The following is an 18,583-nucleotide window of genomic DNA, read 5'->3' as shown; positions in this document are numbered from 1 at the left end:
TATATTTCAGACGCCAAGGGGTGCAGTATACGCCCAGTTTGCTTGACCCTAACTTTTTAATTTTAGAGATACGACGTTCTTGAAAATTGGGATAAAGGACTACTTCCGCCAACTAACTACCTTTTTTAAAAAACACTGGAAATAATAAAAAAAATAAATTAAAATAAAACTTTGCTTACCCTCTATAGTGTGGATAATTTTTTTAAATTTTCAATGCTTTATTTTCTGCTGGTCAAAATCTGCTTTTGTGCCATTGCAATTTTAGTGGTTGTTACTCCCGCACCGGATTTTGTGGGTTTAATTATCTCCAATGGCGGTGAGTTGTCAAATGTGGTGCTGCGCACAAGTTTACCGGGCTGACGGTGCGTTGCTGCTGCAGCCGCTGTTGTCTTGCCACTTAACTGAGATCCTTTGGTGACTTTTGATTGCTGCTGTTGTTGCTTGTTTTTCACCTCATCTACTTTGCGCCATATACCAGCTATACGCGACTGGGCCTGATTAATTTTGGCGGCAGCATTTTGAGCGGCTGTGACAGCAGCATTGGCAGAATTCAATGTTGAATTACTGCGTGAGGGCGGTGTAGTGGTGGAAACTCTGGACGATAGTACTGCAATGCGTGCCGCATTTGTTGTCACTCTAATGTTGACATTGCTATTGGCTCTTTGGGGCTTGCTAATTGATCCGTTCACAAAATTCCGTTTAGTTGCATTTCCCAACCCTGAGGATGTTGAGGATATAGGCAATTTGCGTGTGTTCGCTGTCTTCTGAGGTGATGTATTGCTGGGTGAGATGGCTGAGAGTTGCCTTTTCATGGGTAATTTCGATAGTTTCGACTTCTTTGGACTTGTCTCAACAACTGGTACAGTGGAGGCATCCAGCGAAGGTTCGTCTTTTACAAATGTTCCTTGGCGTTCTAAAACTGCCGGTGGTTGCGGCTTAGATTCTGCTGCGCAACTTGCAGCAGTATCCTTAATCGTTTTCTTCTGGGCCAATTTTGTATTTGCTCCAGCGGCCGCTGTGGGTTTTCTTAAGAAATTTGTTTTATTTGCTGTCGCAGTTGAAGCTTTGGAGGCTGATTTTGTCGGTGATTCATTGTTGGCCTTTTGGTATTTTATGCTGTAGGGCGAAATGTATTGAGGCTTTTTACCACCTCTTATGGCCTTAACAGGCGATGACTGCTGTTCTTGTTCTTCGTCAGGGACTAATGTGTTTACACCTCCCCCTTCGCCGGGTTTTACAATTCTCGGCCTAACAACTTCGGAGTTTCGTTCCATTTCCGCTTCTGCCTCTTCCAATTCATGTTCCTCTTCGCAGTCGGTTAGAGTTGGTTGTTTCGAATCGAAATTGTGGCAAGATTCCGTTTCGGAATTTTGATCATATTCCAAGCTGGTCAGATCTTGATCTAGTTTGGAATTATTGCCGCCCGATGTGTTGATGAACTTAAAGTTTTGTGTCATCGTCTGTAGAGAGCATACGGAGTTGTCGCTCTGCTCCATTTGGCATTCTGCACTATTCAATTGGTTTAGATTTGCCTGTAGATCGGAATAGTTTATTGTTTGGGTTCTATAACGCTCCTGACTAGATCTTCTGCGACTGCGCGGCGTATTTTGCACATCGGATTCCTGGTTTAGTTCACCATCGGCATTCAAGGTCATTGTTTCATAGTTTGTGGTAATTTCAATTTGTAACATTTCATCCTGTTGGGCCTCTTCGATTTTTCTCCTCAGCTCTTCGCTCATGTCCGCATCTATGGTATAGGTCTTGTAGCGATCTTGTACCAGCTGACGTTTTTGTTTGGGCGTTAAATTTCTCATGCCAGCTGAATAGGTTTTCTTTGGTGTACTCTCAGCTGAACTGAAATCGTAGTCCGAGGGTAAGGGTGTAATGGTTCCATCATTAAATGTACAATCATCATCTTTGGGCAAATGATCCTCACTGCAGCTTTGCAAAGTGACGGTGCCATCACCGCCATCATCGGCTCCCGCCGAGGCCGTTTCATAATTTGACACCGTCACTGTGGTAGCCAGGCTGGCACAATCATCGGCAATCTCCGATTGTATGCTCGATACACTTATCATGGAGTCCAAAAGTTCATCCATCAGACTGGGCGGTTTGATATTGTCCAATAGCAAATTACAAGAGGAATTGATGGACTCCACACTTCCGGTGAGATGGGGAGGCATGTGACCCAAAGCCCTGCGTGCTACCAAACCAGCGGGCAAAGTTTTGCGGGGAAACTTGGGGGATTTGAAATGCATTTGAGGAGAATTTTGCAAAGAATTTGGCTGTGTCGAGTCCTGATAATAGCCTGAAATGTTCAAAGAATCCATACCAGATGGAGGGCGTATATTGTCCAAGTCTAAGCTGTTGATGCTAAAAGTCAATTCCTCTTCGCCATCAGTGTCAGTCGGGGCATGTAGATTATTGGCCAGCTTTCTGGCCTCCTGGGCTATAAAGGCTGAATTTGTCATGGAGTTTGAATTGAAGAACAGCGATGATGTGGCAGCTGCAGTTTGTACTATACCCCCCAGCTTAAAGTGTAGACCATGGGAACTTTCCTGTTGCTCATTCTCTGTCTGTTTATTCTGCTGATTATCCTCACCGATGCTTGAAAATGCATGTGGAGCAGCACCATTTATTAAAGTTTTCTCTGTCTCGGTTGCACAATCCATAGAGGATGGCTGTGAGTCGTAATTGTAACCATTTTGACTTATGACACCAATGTTATCAAAATCCAAAGATAAATCGGGAGCTGGTAACTCTTCTATGTTGGGTGTATTCTCAGCAAAGTCATTCAGTTCTTTGTAGTCGGCAGTGGTTGCCTGATCTTCGTCATCTTCATCGAAGGTGATCGACATGACCTTGGGTGCAGAAACACTGACGCTAGGAAAACTAACATCATTGGGACAAGTGTCTTCATCCCAAGTATCAATGGATATGGAATTGGTGGTGGTTGTACAATCGCCGCCACTGTCGCTGGCAGTTAGAGTCGCATTAACAAAAGCCGTATGCTGGTGTGTGGTGTGTGCCACGGGAGCCGAAGAGCTATTGGTTCTTAATTGTTCCGCAGAAGAGACAAACTCCAGTGTGAGCCTTTCAACAGATTTCAACATAAGATCGGGATCTTTATGTTTCTCGGCGGCACCTCCCTTATCCAGAGTATCGTTTAGATCGGCTGCAATCTTTGTCTCTAAGAAAACTGTGGTTTCCATAATAAATGATTGATTAGATTCGTCACTCTGAGTGCAGTTGTGCATTTCTTCCTCCTGCTCCGATGATGCTGCCGCTGTTAACTTACACCCAATACCGTTCATTATCTCTGGATCGCTCTCGGGATTTTGAGGATTTGCGTCTTGTTGCTGAGCTTGATTCGACGGCTTGTGCGCTTGCAGCATTGAGTTGCAAAGATTTCTTTGACCGTTTGTGTCGTCTTCGGGACTGATGTTGGTGTTGATTTTCTGTTGCTGTTGCCGATGTTGGGGATTCAAATTCTCTGGCACTGTGGTGTGAGGATGCATGTTGATGTTGTCTTTCTTCTCTACGTCTGGAGCTGCTGTGATGATGGTGGTGGTGTTGGTGCTGCTGCTGTTGCTGACCATTGTTGTAGTGGACGAATTGGAATTGTCCATGTATTTGGCACTTTGAGGGCGAATTATTTCTTCCATTGGAGCAGCTGCAGACGTAGCCTGCCCGTTTTTTGGCTGGTTATTATGCAAAACTAAAGCTTCACGTGTCAATAGCGAAGGAGACGTTGGTTGTTTATGCGATTCTCCAATCTTTTTCATTATCCCAGTATTTATGCACTCCATCAGAAGCTTCTCATCTCTTCGATCTCTCTCCCTTACATGACGATTTGGTGTCAATTGCTTGCCATGCATGGGTAAAGAATCAAATTGTTGTTTTAAATTTGGATTTGATTGGGTGGTAATCTGTTCTGCTGGTCCACTTGCCTTGTGAGATCTATGAGAGTGGGCACTGCGTGTGTGTTTGCGAGAAGATGAGCTGCTGCCACCTCCCATGTTGGTGTCGCGATGATTTTTATGCATTCCCGTCAAAATACACAATTCGAATAAGGATTTCGATTGGTTGTCATTGGAATCGCTGGAATCCACTGAACTGTACGACTCGTTGCCAGCCTGTATGGGACCATAATGATGCTTGGGAATTTCTTGTTGTTGGTGGTGCACCTGTTGATGGGGCTTATCGAAATTCCTCGAAGTCGATTGGGATGTCAGAGAGGATGCTGAGGTAGCTGCATTAATGGGTATCGGTTGAGAGGATGATAGGGAAGTGGTCTTGTGGTTGCCAGTCGAAGTCAAATTTGTAGTAAAACCCAAATTTGATTTTGGCCTATTGCAGCCAGCGGCAATAGCCTTAAAAATATAAAAAAATAAAATATATATATAATCGTTGCATCGTTGAATGTTTTAAAGTAGTACTCTCTTACCTGACTTAACAAATTGGTATCGTCTTCCGATTCAATGGACAGCGAGCTTAGTGAATCGTCTTGCCACTGGGGTTCTCTGCTGCGAGCATCCTCTACTACTGCGCCTAACATTGATGATTTATTGTCGCGCAGAGGAAAATTCGAAGCAACCCTCATACCAGGAGGAACAGAATTATCGTTTATAGATGAGCTGTAGAAATTTTAAGATGAGAGATATAAATTCGCTCCTAGAAGAAGAGTTGGTAGTCTCAACTTACACTGCACCAGAATTCCCCTGTAAGATAACTGCCGGGCCCACCAGACTGGAGCCCACTGTGAGGTTGGACAACCCAGACATTACGGAGAAATTGCAGGGACTGTCTTCAACACGATATTTGCTCATTTCATCATTACCCGTCACATAGGGTGGCAGCACATTGCCTCCACGCCGCAACATTGCTATGGGATCCAAGTGATTTGCAGCAATTTGTGCACTGCCAGCGGCGGGAATTGAGTGTTGGGTTGGCATTTTGGGCTTCTCTTTGGCCGAGGTGGACTTTTGCATGCCCTCCCTTATACACTGTTGAAGTATGTCTATACCACCTGCTCCACTCTCGGAGGCATTTGAAGACATATCATCGGACAAGTTTAGCGAACGTCTATTGATAGCTTGATGGTGGTGTTGATTGTGGGAGCGTGAATTTGCATTTCCCACTGTTGCCTCATAGACCGTATCATCCTTGGGATCATTTGTGCTGGAACCCAAAGATATGGCTGAGAGATTTGTGTTGCTTCCCACTTTCGAAAGTAGAGCTGGTGTATCTTCGGTGTAGTATTGTTTAGGTTCATCTTGAGTCATACCCATGGCTCCGACCCCATTATTAATCGATGAACCATTGTCATTACCCTGGGAATACATTGAGGGGGCGGCCGCTCGATTCATGCCCATATTTATGCATGAGGCCAATAGTAAGTCATCATTATTGTTAGCATTTCCATCTTCTTCCTCCTCCTCACCTTCGGATATGGTATTGGCTGTGGTAACAGCAGTGGGCTGTGGCGGCGATTGATTGGTGGAGGATGCCTCTTCGTCCATCATGGAGAGATTGCTTAAACTGGTGGCTGTGGAAAACTGTGCGGGAGTATTTTCTACATGAAACGTGCTGATGTCATCCTCGAATACACTGCGTAAGCAGCGTTTCCCTGTGTCACCCGCTCGGCTTTGTTGTGCTCTCTGAATGTTGGGCGATACTGCCGACCCCGAGAAGCATTGTGCCTGGCCGCTGCCAATGTTTGAATTACGTCTCGGACTCTGGGGCATGCTCTGTGTGGGAGAGTCGGGTATTTCCGAGGGGGAAATAACCCCACTAGCTAAACGACTAAAATCACTAACCACAGAACTTTTGTCATCCAAAGGACCAACATCTTCCTCGGCCAAAGAATCCATGGAGGAGCGCCTTGAAAACATAAGAGGAGTTTCCAAGGCTGAATTTATTTGAGGTTGTTGTGCTTGCGATGTGGTGGCTTGTGCCTCTGGTGGAGAATCTCTTTTCTCTGCCACACTGTTCTCCGCTTTTAGCTCAGCTGGCATATTTTCTTCTCGAGCCTTGTTCGCTGATCTTTGCAACTCTTTGGGTGTATGCTCGGGCTGGGGTGGTGACTCATCCAAGCTACTCAAAGATTCATAGCGACTAAAGTAACCGGGGGTACCTTCTTCACAGTAATTTACTGGTTTCTCGGGGGTATATGAACCTGATCCATAAGGATTCGATGAGTGGTGCTGGTGGTGATGCTGATGCGCTTGAGGTCTATTGAATTTTCTCGATGGCTGCTGAGCCACTGCTCCTGCTGATGAAGTGGTTTCTGAGTTATCCATGCCTGTGGGTAAATCACTTTCTTCATTCTTTCCCGAAGTTTGTACGGATCTTAAATCTGTGACAGAGGCGGCATTAGATATAACATAGGGAGTGTCCTCAGTTTGATAACACTTGACGCTGTCTTCCAAGATAAGCAAGATTTCACTACCCTCGGGTTGATTAGCAGGGGGCCTAGATGAGGTTTGTTGCGCTTTAGCTGTGGCACCGCCTTGCTCGAGATTTCTGCCCTCTTCGGCATTGCCTGTGGGTGGGGACAGATCTATATCGGATTCCAATTGATTTTCAGCATAACGCAAACTGAAATCTGTGGGTTGGTCTAAATCGGTTTCTTGATAGGTTGCGGATCCATTTTCGGCATCGACAACCCTGGAGTCGTTGTGTTTGCTTATGTGTTCCGTATACTTTTGGGCATAATCTATGGGCTGTTCTTCGGCAGGCTCTACATCTCGCTGTAAATTGTAGGCTGTCGTCGCCGGTGCTGCCGAGGGTCGAGAGTTGTGCTGTAACTTGCGATTGGCATCAGAGGCAGAATGCGATCGCATTATCTGATCATAGATAACACCATCCGATTTGGCGGAGAAAACCGAGTCGCGACTCTCACTCTTCGTTAACATGGCAGAACGCGTCAAACGACCAGATCCTGAAGCAGCTCCAGCCATAACCATGGACCCCAGAGCACCTGCATGCAAAGGGAAGCGATGTCTCGGCAGCACTGTTGTACTGGAGGTGGTGGCGGTGGCATCATAAGTCGGCCTATCTTTGGGATTAACTGTATCTAAGTTATCACACGTCTCACTGTGTTTCTTGGCAGCTGCCCCCAATTCTTGTTCCAGGGCCTTTTGCTTTCTAACATTGAGGGTGGGTAGCTTTTTCAAATTCAACGATCTGGCAATGGGGTCCAAGTGGTTGGTATTTTGGGCCGACGGACGAAAATTTAATAGATTTTTCAAAGCACACGCACTGCCCTCAGAAATCATGGCATGTTTAGAGTGTATCAGAGATCTAAGCATGGGCACGGCACCATTGTCCCAAAGGAAACGTTGATCTTCGGGACAGCGAGCTGAAAGATTCCACAGAGTGCCACATGAGTTGCTGACCACAGTCAAACTTTCCGATTTGAGCTGCTGCAACAAAATCGATAGGCAATTATGTTCCCTTAGAATTTGACGATAATCTTCCCGCACCGCTATGTGCGAGGAGACGTTTCTCAATATACCTCCAGCGTTTTCTATAATCTTCAGAGTTTTGCTGGGACCCTCATAGGTAAGCATGCGTACAATGAACGAAAGCGCACCCTCAACAGCACAGAATTCCGCCTTATTGGTACTACAATGGGCGGATAGGTTCCACAGGGCGGACAATATGGCCTTTAGGGTATTTTCACATTTGTTCTTCATTGCAGCCTTGGCCAAAGCGGTGACGGTGCCTATTTCATTCAGTACTGACTTCATTTGGGCATCGGCTCTCCAAGAGAGATTGCGCAGCACGCTTGCTGTCACCTGTAACAAATCATCGGGAGCCGAATCCAATTGGGCGACCAGCGCTTCCATAAACAATTTTTGGCTGCAAAGCAAAGCTTTGTTATTTTCATCACCAAACGTCAAGTTTGTTAAAGCCATCAGAGCGAATCTCCGCAAGGAATTGCAACATTGATTTTCCGGTTTTGGACCATGCACGGCATGATCCAAATGCACTAAACTGGGTATCGCCTGCAGGGCGCCCAATTCACACATGGCATGACGATGTTCCTCATCGAAGCTGACCTTCATCAAAGAAGACATGGCGGCCAAGGGATGACGATCAGCATCATCGGCAATGGCTTCTCCTCCACTTTGTAGCAGGGTACGCAAAAAATTGCAGTAGTCCATAATTTGATCCAGCAAACGTAAAACCTTTGCCTCCCGCCTGCCTGATTTTTCATCCGGGTGGCAGTGAACGACATTGTGTAGGGCCATGCCAGCCCATTTTCTGGGCTCGTCGGGACCTCCATCGGCATGGATAATTTGCACCAGCAGAGGTATACAGCCCGACCGTCTTAGAGTGTTGCAAGTTTCGGGTGTTTTGGAAAGCTCATGGAATTTCTTGGACATTTCCAAGGGGTCATTAGAACCCAGCATGGACAATAGGGAGTAGACACATTCAACCTTTGGTCCAAAGGCATCCAATTTGTTTGAGGCCAAATTTCCCTCATAGCGACTATCAAAACTCTGCGTCCAAGCGGAGCCTTTGGGTAGCCTTGCACAAGCTGGTAAGTCTTTAAATCGTTCGCGGGAAGATCTAAAACCTGGCAGATTGGAGTGTAAATCCAAGGCAGATCGTTGCTCATTGTGCCTCTCGAAATTACGATCTAAACTACGATGTTCACGCAACTGATGTTCATTCATCATATAGTCGGGAGGTATGGGATTTTCATCTAGGAAGTGTTTGCGGGGCTGTCCACTAACCGAAGAGTTTTGTGTCAACGAATTGATGTTCAGTGTATTATCATCTTGGGTGAACTCTTTCTTGGTGTAGCCGCTAGCTGCCAGTTCATAATCACTTATCTCTCCATCCTTTTCGAATTTTTTATCCAACTTTAATTGTTCACCACTGCCACTGTTGACAAAGCCATTGGTCATGGTCTGTGAGGCAGGGGCGATGTCATTGCTAAAACTCATTACCCTATCAAATTGCTCGATAAATTCAGGTGGTGCAATGGCGTCGTAGTCTAAAAAATGGGGCTTTTTGGTGGTGACAGCTTCAACATCCACATCGACGTCCACATCAACATCGGGATTGACATCATCCGAAAAACTAATAGAGTCATCCAGATCAGGTGTGGTCACCTGAGATTGGGTTTTTTCGCCAGCCGATGAACGAAACATCTTTAGTTGCTGTTGTTTGCCTTGATGCCGGGAAAGACCTCTGAACGCAGTCGTCGCCTTCTGGCCACCAAGGGCTAATAAAACCACACAATGTGTTAATTAATTGTAGATTTTCATTTTTCGCCGGAAAATTCTGCAATGAAGAAGAAATGGTTTGAAATTAATTTCATGCTGCTGATGATGGAAGAAAAGTGATCAAAGTGAGACTATTTAAAATTGGGACAAATGGTAGGGGTATTCATAGTTGCCATTACAAAAATATTTCAATTTATTCCCTAGAGAAAAAAACCCAAAGAGATGAAGAGCTGATTGCAAATCATCTCGTTTCGTGGCAGCATGGGCTTTTAGCTTGTACTTGCTGCCAAAATACACAGAAATTAAAATTTAAAGCCTAAACGAAAACTAAGGTCTGCATGCGTCTGTTGCACTTTGGGAGATAACCGACAAAAATTTCTCACTTTATTCTCAAACAATAGTTCTTCAATGAACCTGTCATGGTAGTTACTGCTGCTGAGAGACAAAACACAATGCAGGCATAACGTACACCGCCGAACGATTCATGCACGATAATTAACCAAAAGAAATCCAATCGGAAGGGCTTAAGAAAGTACATCACCCGAAAACCATAAACATGTATGTATGCACTGCAGAACTGCAGAAACATTAGGTCAATTCGCATACTTTTCCAGTAAAAATTAGAAGTTTCAAAATTATGAGTAACAATTTGCAGGAGAGTAAGAACAGCCTTTAAAATCTTTTTGTATTCATTTGAATTTAACAGCTGGTTTTTTTAAAACAGATCTTCGATGCTGTGAATTTTTGCCTCCAGTAGAAATTTGCAAGCTCTTAATTATTAAACTCTCAAAGTTTTCCTCGCTCTCACGCACTCTCCCGCTCTCTTCTGCTGGCAAATAAAGTAAGCGAACGACTTCCAGTAACAATTTTTTAGTACACGATTGATGGCTCGCAATGTTCTGCGGGGATTAAAATATGGCATTTCTTTCGGTATCTGTAGTTTTTTTGGTTGGCAACACCTTATATATAAAATTCAATTTGTGTTTGCTTGTTTGTGTGTTTGTTTGTCGGTTTGTTTGTTTCTTCCGCAAAGACTCAAAATCAGCTGAACCGATTTGCTTGAAATTTTCACAGATTGTGTAGGTTGGTCTGGAAGGAAACATAGACTACATAATTTTTTGATATAGGGAGGGGGGCGTACCCTCCTCCTTACCCTAAAGTACTACCCAAAAATAAAAGTGGACTGATCGGAACAATATGGGATTCAAATGAAAGGTATTCAAGAGTAGAGTACGCATTTCATAATAAAAGTTGGGTCAAAGCCCTAAAACTCCTTAAATAGGTTTATTTGACGATCATGACAATATGGGACTCAAATGAAAGGTATTCGGGAGTAGATTACGAATATTGCCATGAAGTAGAAATAGACTTTATAATTTATTGATAACGGAAGGGGGCGGACCCTCCATCGTTAACCCAAAAACACCACCCAAAATCAAAAGTGAACCGATTAGGACAATATGGGTATCAAATGAAAAGTATGCGGGAGTAGATAAAGAATTTGGCATACGAATTCATGTCGAAGTATAGGGCGTCACCCCACCCCTACCAAAAACGCCCATAATGGGCACATTAGCCAATCACGGATATATGGGACACGGTTTGTTTGTTCCGTGTAGTCTAAGTACCCATCGGGCAACCCCAACCCCAAAACTCCCCAAACAGACATATTGGACGCTCATTTCAATATGGGACTCAAGTGAAAAGTATTCGGGAGTAGATTTTGAATCTGGCATACGAAATCACATTGAAGTATAGGGGGTCACGCCACCCCTCAAAAACGCCATTAGACCCATTATGACTATATGATACATGGCTGAAACGATTTTCTTAAAATGTTCATAGATTGTGTACGTTTGTCTGGAAGGAAACATAGGCTATATAATTTTTAGATATTGGGTGGAGGCGGACTCTCCCCTTATCCCAAAAACGACACCCATATACGAAAGTGGTCCGATGGGCACAATAAGGGCATTAATAAGGGCAAGGTGTTGGAGACCAGAAAACAAATATGGTATTAAAATTTGGGTCCAAGTACCCAGCGGGCCTCTCTCCAATCCCAAACCTCCTCTAAACATATATTCGAAGTTCATGTCAATATGAGATTCAAATGAAGAGTATTAGGCAGTAGATTACAAATATGGCATAAAACATTAGGTCCAAGTAATGGGTGGTCGCCCACCCCCAAATGGGCATACTAGTCGACCATGGCTATATGGGACTCAAATTAAAGGTATTAGGAAGTAGATTTCGAACATGAAATTAAAATTTGCGTTCAAGTCTAGGAGGCGCTTTCCCTCCTAAAGATACGTCAAATGGGTTATTTGGCCCATTAGCCAACACTTGGAGCCAAGTGTTTTGGAGTACGCCCTAAAGCACCGTTTAAACTGAACTTCATTTCCGTGGGAAATAAAAAACGAATTTGATATCTATTTTCAGTGCAAAGTGCCGGTGGCCGCCCTTGCCCCAAAACACCCTCCATTCGGTTCATATTTACCGGCCAAGGCAATATGGGGCTCAAATTAACGGGATTTGGAAGTGCAGCACGAATTTGATATCTATATTTGAGTCGAAATGTCTGAGGTACCATCCCATTACCCTAAGGAAGAACATTACCACCAGTGCTTTCCGATTCAAGTTTAAAATCAGGCCTTTTTTTATGGCCGAGTCCGAAGGGCAACCCGCAGTGCAACAACTCTTTGGGGAAAATTTTTTTTAATGGCATGCATGGCATTGTATCCCGCAAATGGCGACAACATTAAGAGGGGATAAACACCGCTTTGTCCGATGTTCTCGCCAGCATTCGAAGGCGTTTAGCGTCATAGGCTACAATGGCACGAATTCGATATCCGCATTCAGGGCGAAGTGTCCCCACCCCCAAAAAAAAAATATTAGAGATTTAAAGCGGAGCGGAGCGGGCCCGGTTCGTCTAGTCTCTTATATATACCGATCTCCCAATTTGACTTCTTGAGTTCCTGGAAGCCGCAATGTTAGTCAGATTTGGCTGAAATTTTGCATGTAGTGTTTTGTTATGACTTCCAACAACTGTGCCAAGTACGGTAAAAATCAGTCTATAACCTGATATAGCTCCAATGTAAACCGGTCTCTCGATCATCCTTGTTCGTTTCCTAGAAGCTTTAATTTTTGCTGGTTTGATTGGAGTTTGGTTTGTAGAATAAAATTATGCCCTTCAACTAAATTTGGTTTGTATAAATTTTTAGCATAATCCATGGTGATGTGTTCCCAAGATATGGCCCAGACGAACTTAGCACGCTTTAACTTGTTTTAATTTCTCACACACTGGGACAAACTAAAACTGGATAGACAAACCGTGAAGGACAAAAATAAAACGCAATAAACGTCTGTTTGTTTGCCGTGAAGTGGTTGTTCTTATTGTTGTTGCAGCAATTTGGTGTGTTCTATCTTTCGTCTGCTTGACTCTGTTGAGTATCCACATCCAGGAACTCTGCGACTAAGATGGGGTGCGTCCAGAGGGATTTGGGTTTGAGTCGAGTGGGTCTTGGTGGGTAGTTAAACAGGTGAGGAGTGTCGTGTGGTCCCTGGTCGCAATCGGGACATACATCATGCAGTTGTCATGGAGTTGAGGCGTCTGCATCTGCCGCATCGTAAAATTACTCTGGTTTGCCAGGGGAGGTCAATTTCTTCAGTTGCAATGGGAGGCGGTTGCTCTCCAAGGACTACATTCACCCGGTAGCTATTTACCGCATCTGCTACCGTGTCTCCATGAATTTTGTCTAGTAGACAGGCTCGATATACCGCTTGATCTTGAATGGAGGTAGGTTGTGCACGCAATTGTATAAATAATTGGTTTTAATTTTATTTTACCATTCACAATAGAGGTATTTCGGCAAGTGGCAACACTTATTTGTGAAAAACATATCATGGCAATCCTGACAACAGATGTTCTACTTCGTCGTCCTGTATAGATGTTATTTTCATAAAATTTTCATTGCACTGCACTATATAGCTCCAATTTCACTATATATGTATCATTTTCAGCAAGACCAATATCATTCACATTTTTGTAATAAAAATCTCCCCAATGTGCATGGTATATGTATGGTTTGGTCAAACATAACACGCTCTATATTTAGATTGAACTATTTTCTTGCCTCTAATTGCAGACAATGAGAGATTAGTTCACACATACGCACACTTGCCTACTAAAATATTAATCTTACAATTTTTATACGATTTTTTTTTTAGTTGGAATAGACCAAATACCGACAATTTCTTGGTCTTCAGCATTCACAACATGTGTGCAGGAGCAGACGGACATCCATCCCCCCATTCGATATTTTTACGTTACGAATAACAGCAACTGGAGTGTTTATGCTGCAATTATTTGCTGCTTAATGATGCTTTCATGTGTGTGCGCGGCCAAATTAGAAATGCGTTAGATTATCATTGTGGCATGACGACGAAGTTCGTCGATTGCTTGGAGGAGTGCCAAAGATGAAGTATGCTTTCAACAATAGAAGAGTTCGAGATACTTTACAGCAGATGCACACACATGGATCATCAGTGGAGCAGAGCAGCACAGACCTAAATGTGCGGAATATATGGAAAACACATGTTTGTTTGTTCGTACATCAATTTGTATGTATGTATGTCAATGAGAAAATTCCAAAGAAGTTCTTAAGAACAAATATTCTAACGGAAAATGCGGCATGAAATAATCCTAGAATATAAATATTTTATACATAAATAGAAATTGGCCCCTGGTGTTTTGATGGATTATCTCCTAGTATTACGTGCCAGTGGATTATAATGGCCTAAGATTTACACTAAAAGCTATTGAGCTGTTGTCTCCTCCAGATGTACATGTTGCTGAGAAGATATTTTGAGACATCATTAACGCAGCAGCCGTTCGCGAATAACCCTATGAAGGCCCAATTACCTAGCGAAGGCAGCGATCTTCGTAGAAGAGCCTGATGGAATTCGATGCTCCGACATTGCTGACTCCAGTATCAGTATGGGAATCTGGAAATCAGTGGGAAAGACAAAAACCTAAGTTGATTAGAGCACTTGAAGCACTGCAGCTTAAGCGGCGGTATTGAAACGTTGTTGTCTACTGTTAAGTCACCCTCGGATATCGATAGAATGGATAACAGGATCTGTGACTTTTTGGCGACGTAACGCTAACTGATCTTAAGTGATGCGGTAGGTTATTCAATCACACATTAATTTAGGAGGAAAGGAGAGCCATTTGACGCTGGAACATTGATGTCCGATCTGTTTGATGTTCATAGCTATCATGAGAAGCTTAGCTGTGAGCTACCGGGCACGTCGGTTGTGGATATTGGAATGCTCTATACGGAGTAGCTGCAACGATTCACGAACAATCAGCGGTATCGAGCGGATAGTCTCCGTGAGTGGCCGGGCGGCACCGGCTCTAGCACAAATACTGAGTACCTATGATGCTCGATATGACAAGGCGGGTTATTTGCGCCTTTAAATAGGCAATAGCCACCATGTTCCCGAGGCGATCGGTCCTTTGAACCGGAAAGAGCTTGCTCACACACAGGATCTTAAAGAGGATCGCCAACTCCACATGAAAATGTAGCTACAACAACAACAAAATCATCTTGGGATGCAATGATGTCTTATGGAGTACGTCTGAATTGTTGTCTGACCAATAACGCATCTTTTGATTATTGAATTGTTGATTTTCGGTAATAATTTTTAATAATTTTGACTCGTTAGCTCGTATATCTTTCCATCATGAAACGGCAAACCTTACCGAAGAGAAATGTCATAAAACGGCAAAAAAATATGGCGTCGTTTAGCCGCTCGCTTTATACCAGTGCGGCTCAATTTCCTGGCTCATGCAGTGGTACTCGCAGACGAGCTTGATGGAATTCGTTGTACGGACACCCACTAACCTGAAACTCTGGGTCGCGAATTATCTGTGTGGTCGCCAGTCATTTGTGGAATTTAGGGATAAGAAGTCGAAGCACTGTAGAGGGAAAAAAAGAGTTCCCCAAGGTGGCATGATATCTCCAGCACCGTTTAACCTCTACTTATTATTCTCCATTCCACGCCATCCCGCATATCCTATCATATGCAGACGATTGAACGATCATGGCATCAGGCCCCGCACCCATTGATGACATCTGCGATAGGTTGAAGGTCTACGTCAACGAACTTCTGAGATCTGAAGTTATCTGCCACCAAATCTTCAGCCACATTGTTCACTACAAATACGCGTGAGGTGAATAGTGAGCTAAAAGTGATGGTCGATGGAGAAATGATTTCGACCATCAAGTGTCCCAAAATACTTGGCGTCACATTTGACAGCTCCTACACATTCTCCCCACATGCCAGAGCAAACGACCGACTCCTGTTGCACATGAAGCAATTGACCTCCCCCGCCAAACCAGAGTAGTTCTGGCTCAATTACGTTCCGGCAGATGTATATCCCGATTGTGACCAGGGACCACACGACACAAGTAACCTGTTTAACTACCCAACTAGACCCACTCGACTCTGACCCAGATACCTCTGGACGCTCACCATCTTAGTTGCAGAGTTCCTGGATCTGGACACTCAACAGAATCAAGCAAACGAAAGATAGAACAGAACAAACTGCTACAACTAAAACAACAACAACCATCTTGTAGTTAGGCATCCACCGCCGGGAGACCTAAGTTTGAATCTGCATGATCTAAACCGAGAGATTCTACTAAATACTAACTAAATTTCCCATGAACATTCCATTAAAGAACCGAGGATACTTCTCTCATATAAATGAGTGCAGTCCGCATAGAGTTTATGCTCATTGATAAGGGGCCTCCTTTTTTATGCCGTGTCCGAACGGCGTGCCGCATAGCGACACCACTTGGTAGAGAAGTTATTACATGCGGGACACTGCTTTTGAAGTTATAACATGCGAGGCACTGCACTCTTGGATTGACGGAACCCTAACATTGCCATCTATTGAAGATCATGTTAAACGAATGGATCAAAGCTGGAATTCTACATTGAGAACCAAGGGACTGAGATCTATTTTAGATTGCCTGATCATAATACGGTCCTGCAGGCGGAGATCAGGGCGATCAAGGAATGTGTGAGGTGGTGTGGTGCCAACGTCGAGTGTATATATCTTAACGAATAGTAAAATTGCCATAAGGACAATAACAACCAGGACGGAAAGGTTACGAACAGTCTTGCAGTGAAAGAAGGATATTAACGCCTTCTTTGAATATGGTAAAATTGCATCGTTGGATGCCGGCCCATCACGAAGTAAGGGGTAATGAAGGGCAGACGATTTGGCGGTGAAGGCTAGAGGATTGCGGTCAGTAAACTTGGTTAACCCGAAGACTTTCGGGTCGACTCGGTCCGAGTTTAGGGCGTGGACGACGAATGCGGATTGGGGGGATCCAGACCGTGAGAAGACGAGGCTATTACTGAAAGGCAATAAGAAGGAAGTCAGTATAGCTAACGGGACACATAGCAAATGTGAAGGTCAGTATACCTAACGGGACACATAGGACTACGAGCTCACTTATGTAAAATCGGTGCGGCAAGTGATAGCATGTGTAGGGCATGCGGAGAAGATGATGAGACATTGGAGCATTTCCTTTGTTATAGCCCGGCTTTCGCGTCGAACAGATACCGGCAGTTAGTTGGGGACACAATACCACACACGAACCAACTTTGGGGCGTGGCATGGAAAACAAATAAGGATTTTGTAAGTAGCACGGAATTCCTAACTTAGATTTTCTTGTTCGAAGTTACTTTTTTTTAGTATTTAGAGCTCAACAACAAACCGATTACTGGCTTAGGTGTATGTCCATAGTGGCGTAGGGCAGATTAACATCCGCACCCTCTTTTCAACCTAGCCCAACCTATAACATGGCAAGATACCTCACAAATATAGCCGGCAACAGTAAGGAGATAACCACCGCTGAAAATTTTTATAATGTTCACGCCGGGATTTGAACCCAGGCGTTCGGTGTCATAGGCAAATAATGCAGGTCTAGCACCCACGAGGAAATTGTGGCAGAAATGGTAAACAGCTACCGAATAAATGATATAAACTCTCCAAAATATTTCGAAAGTACAAACTTTAACTTTTAAAGGAAAGCAGGTGTAAAAAAGGTTAGGTAAAGTTAGATTATAATGAAAGTCTAAAACAAGCCTCCCCTCGAGCACCATAGCCTCCGTTGAGAATTGAGCGCACAACTCCCGCACTGGTAATGTGGGCTAAATCTTATGTCAGTTACCAGGGCTCTTTAGAATTGAAAAATAAAATTAAATGCATTTTTCTCAGGCGCTCTAATCTACAATGGTTCAGTTTTTTTACCATTCAAGTAAACTTTTCTTCCTATCCTCGTTTCCGCCACTGTTGCGTTTTATGTCTTAACAAGCAAATCTGTTGCACAGCATAATAGGTTTTTATCCACCAATTCTTTTCTGCCTTTTCACAGTCAATAACATCTAATCTTGGGTAGCTCGTGCTTTTTTTTAGAAAGTTTTGCAGTATCCAATTTTTTTGGTTTGTTTGGGTTTTGAGCGTTTCCAGTGCATGACTTTCAACACACAAATAAAAGAAATGATAATGCAAACGTAAGTAGGAAAATAGAAGGAAAATAAAACCATTGCATTACGATATTTTATCGTTGGAGCAAATTGTCTGTAGAGCAAATAATACGAAAAAGTCAATGTAAAATGAATTAGTTGTTGGTTGGAGGTTCTATTGAAAGGAACCATGAAATCTCAATATTTTGCTTAATGATTTCATCACGTATCGACAAAACTTTCAGTTTACTCTACTTTATTTTTAAATGTAAAAAAATGAATCATTAATGCAAATAAATTCATCATCTTTTGGTTAATGTACTGCAAAACCTTTTGGGGTTTTGACTTTGCCCGCAGAACAACCCAATTTCCACATTCCAGTTGTTACACAAAGAACACGCCAGTTGTGTGCTCTCTATGGTGGGTAGAACAAGAATTTTATGGGCTACACTGATGCATGCATGCTAGTGTAGGCTCGTGAACTCGCAAACGAAGTTCAAGGCAATAAAGTGATGGGCAAAATAAAACAAACAAAAAAAAGATTTACTTGAACAGTGAGTTTTACAGATACGGATGAACCAGCCAAACCTTTAGGAACTTTAGCTATAGTTCAATGTTAACAAAAAAAATAGCCTATAGTTCATTGTTAACTTAACAAATAGCCTATAGTTATTATTATAGCCAATGACAACTGTTGCACAGTGGGATATGTTTATAATAAAGTGGACGTAAGTATTTCGTTTTTGAACGGATAGTTTTTTTTACGAATTTTTTAAGGGATAAGATATTCGATCATA

General features: G+C 43.3%; 1 protein-coding gene across 1 annotated transcript in view; it reads right to left on the bottom strand.

The window, feature by feature from the left end:
• LOC106080627 (uncharacterized) overlaps window positions 1-18,583 on the bottom strand; it is a 57,606-nt gene that overhangs the window by 4,385 nt on the left and 34,638 nt on the right. The window contains exons 2-4 of the mRNA XM_013242044.2: window positions 4,705-9,300; window positions 4,448-4,637; window positions 180-4,373 (exon numbers count right to left, since the gene is read on the bottom strand). Coding sequence (XP_013097498.2) covers window positions 219-4,373; window positions 4,448-4,637; window positions 4,705-9,167 — 8,808 coding nt within the window. The 5' untranslated portion in view covers window positions 9,168-9,300 and the 3' untranslated portion in view covers window positions 180-218. The remainder of the gene's footprint in view (window positions 1-179; window positions 4,374-4,447; window positions 4,638-4,704; window positions 9,301-18,583) is intronic.

Source organism: Stomoxys calcitrans, chromosome 2 (assembly GCF_963082655.1).
Source record: "Stomoxys calcitrans chromosome 2, idStoCalc2.1, whole genome shotgun sequence".
Lineage (NCBI taxonomy): Eukaryota > Metazoa > Arthropoda > Insecta > Diptera > Muscidae > Stomoxys > Stomoxys calcitrans.
The sequence above is the reverse complement of the archived record's forward strand: the minus strand, read 5'-3'. Positions and strand labels throughout refer to the sequence as shown.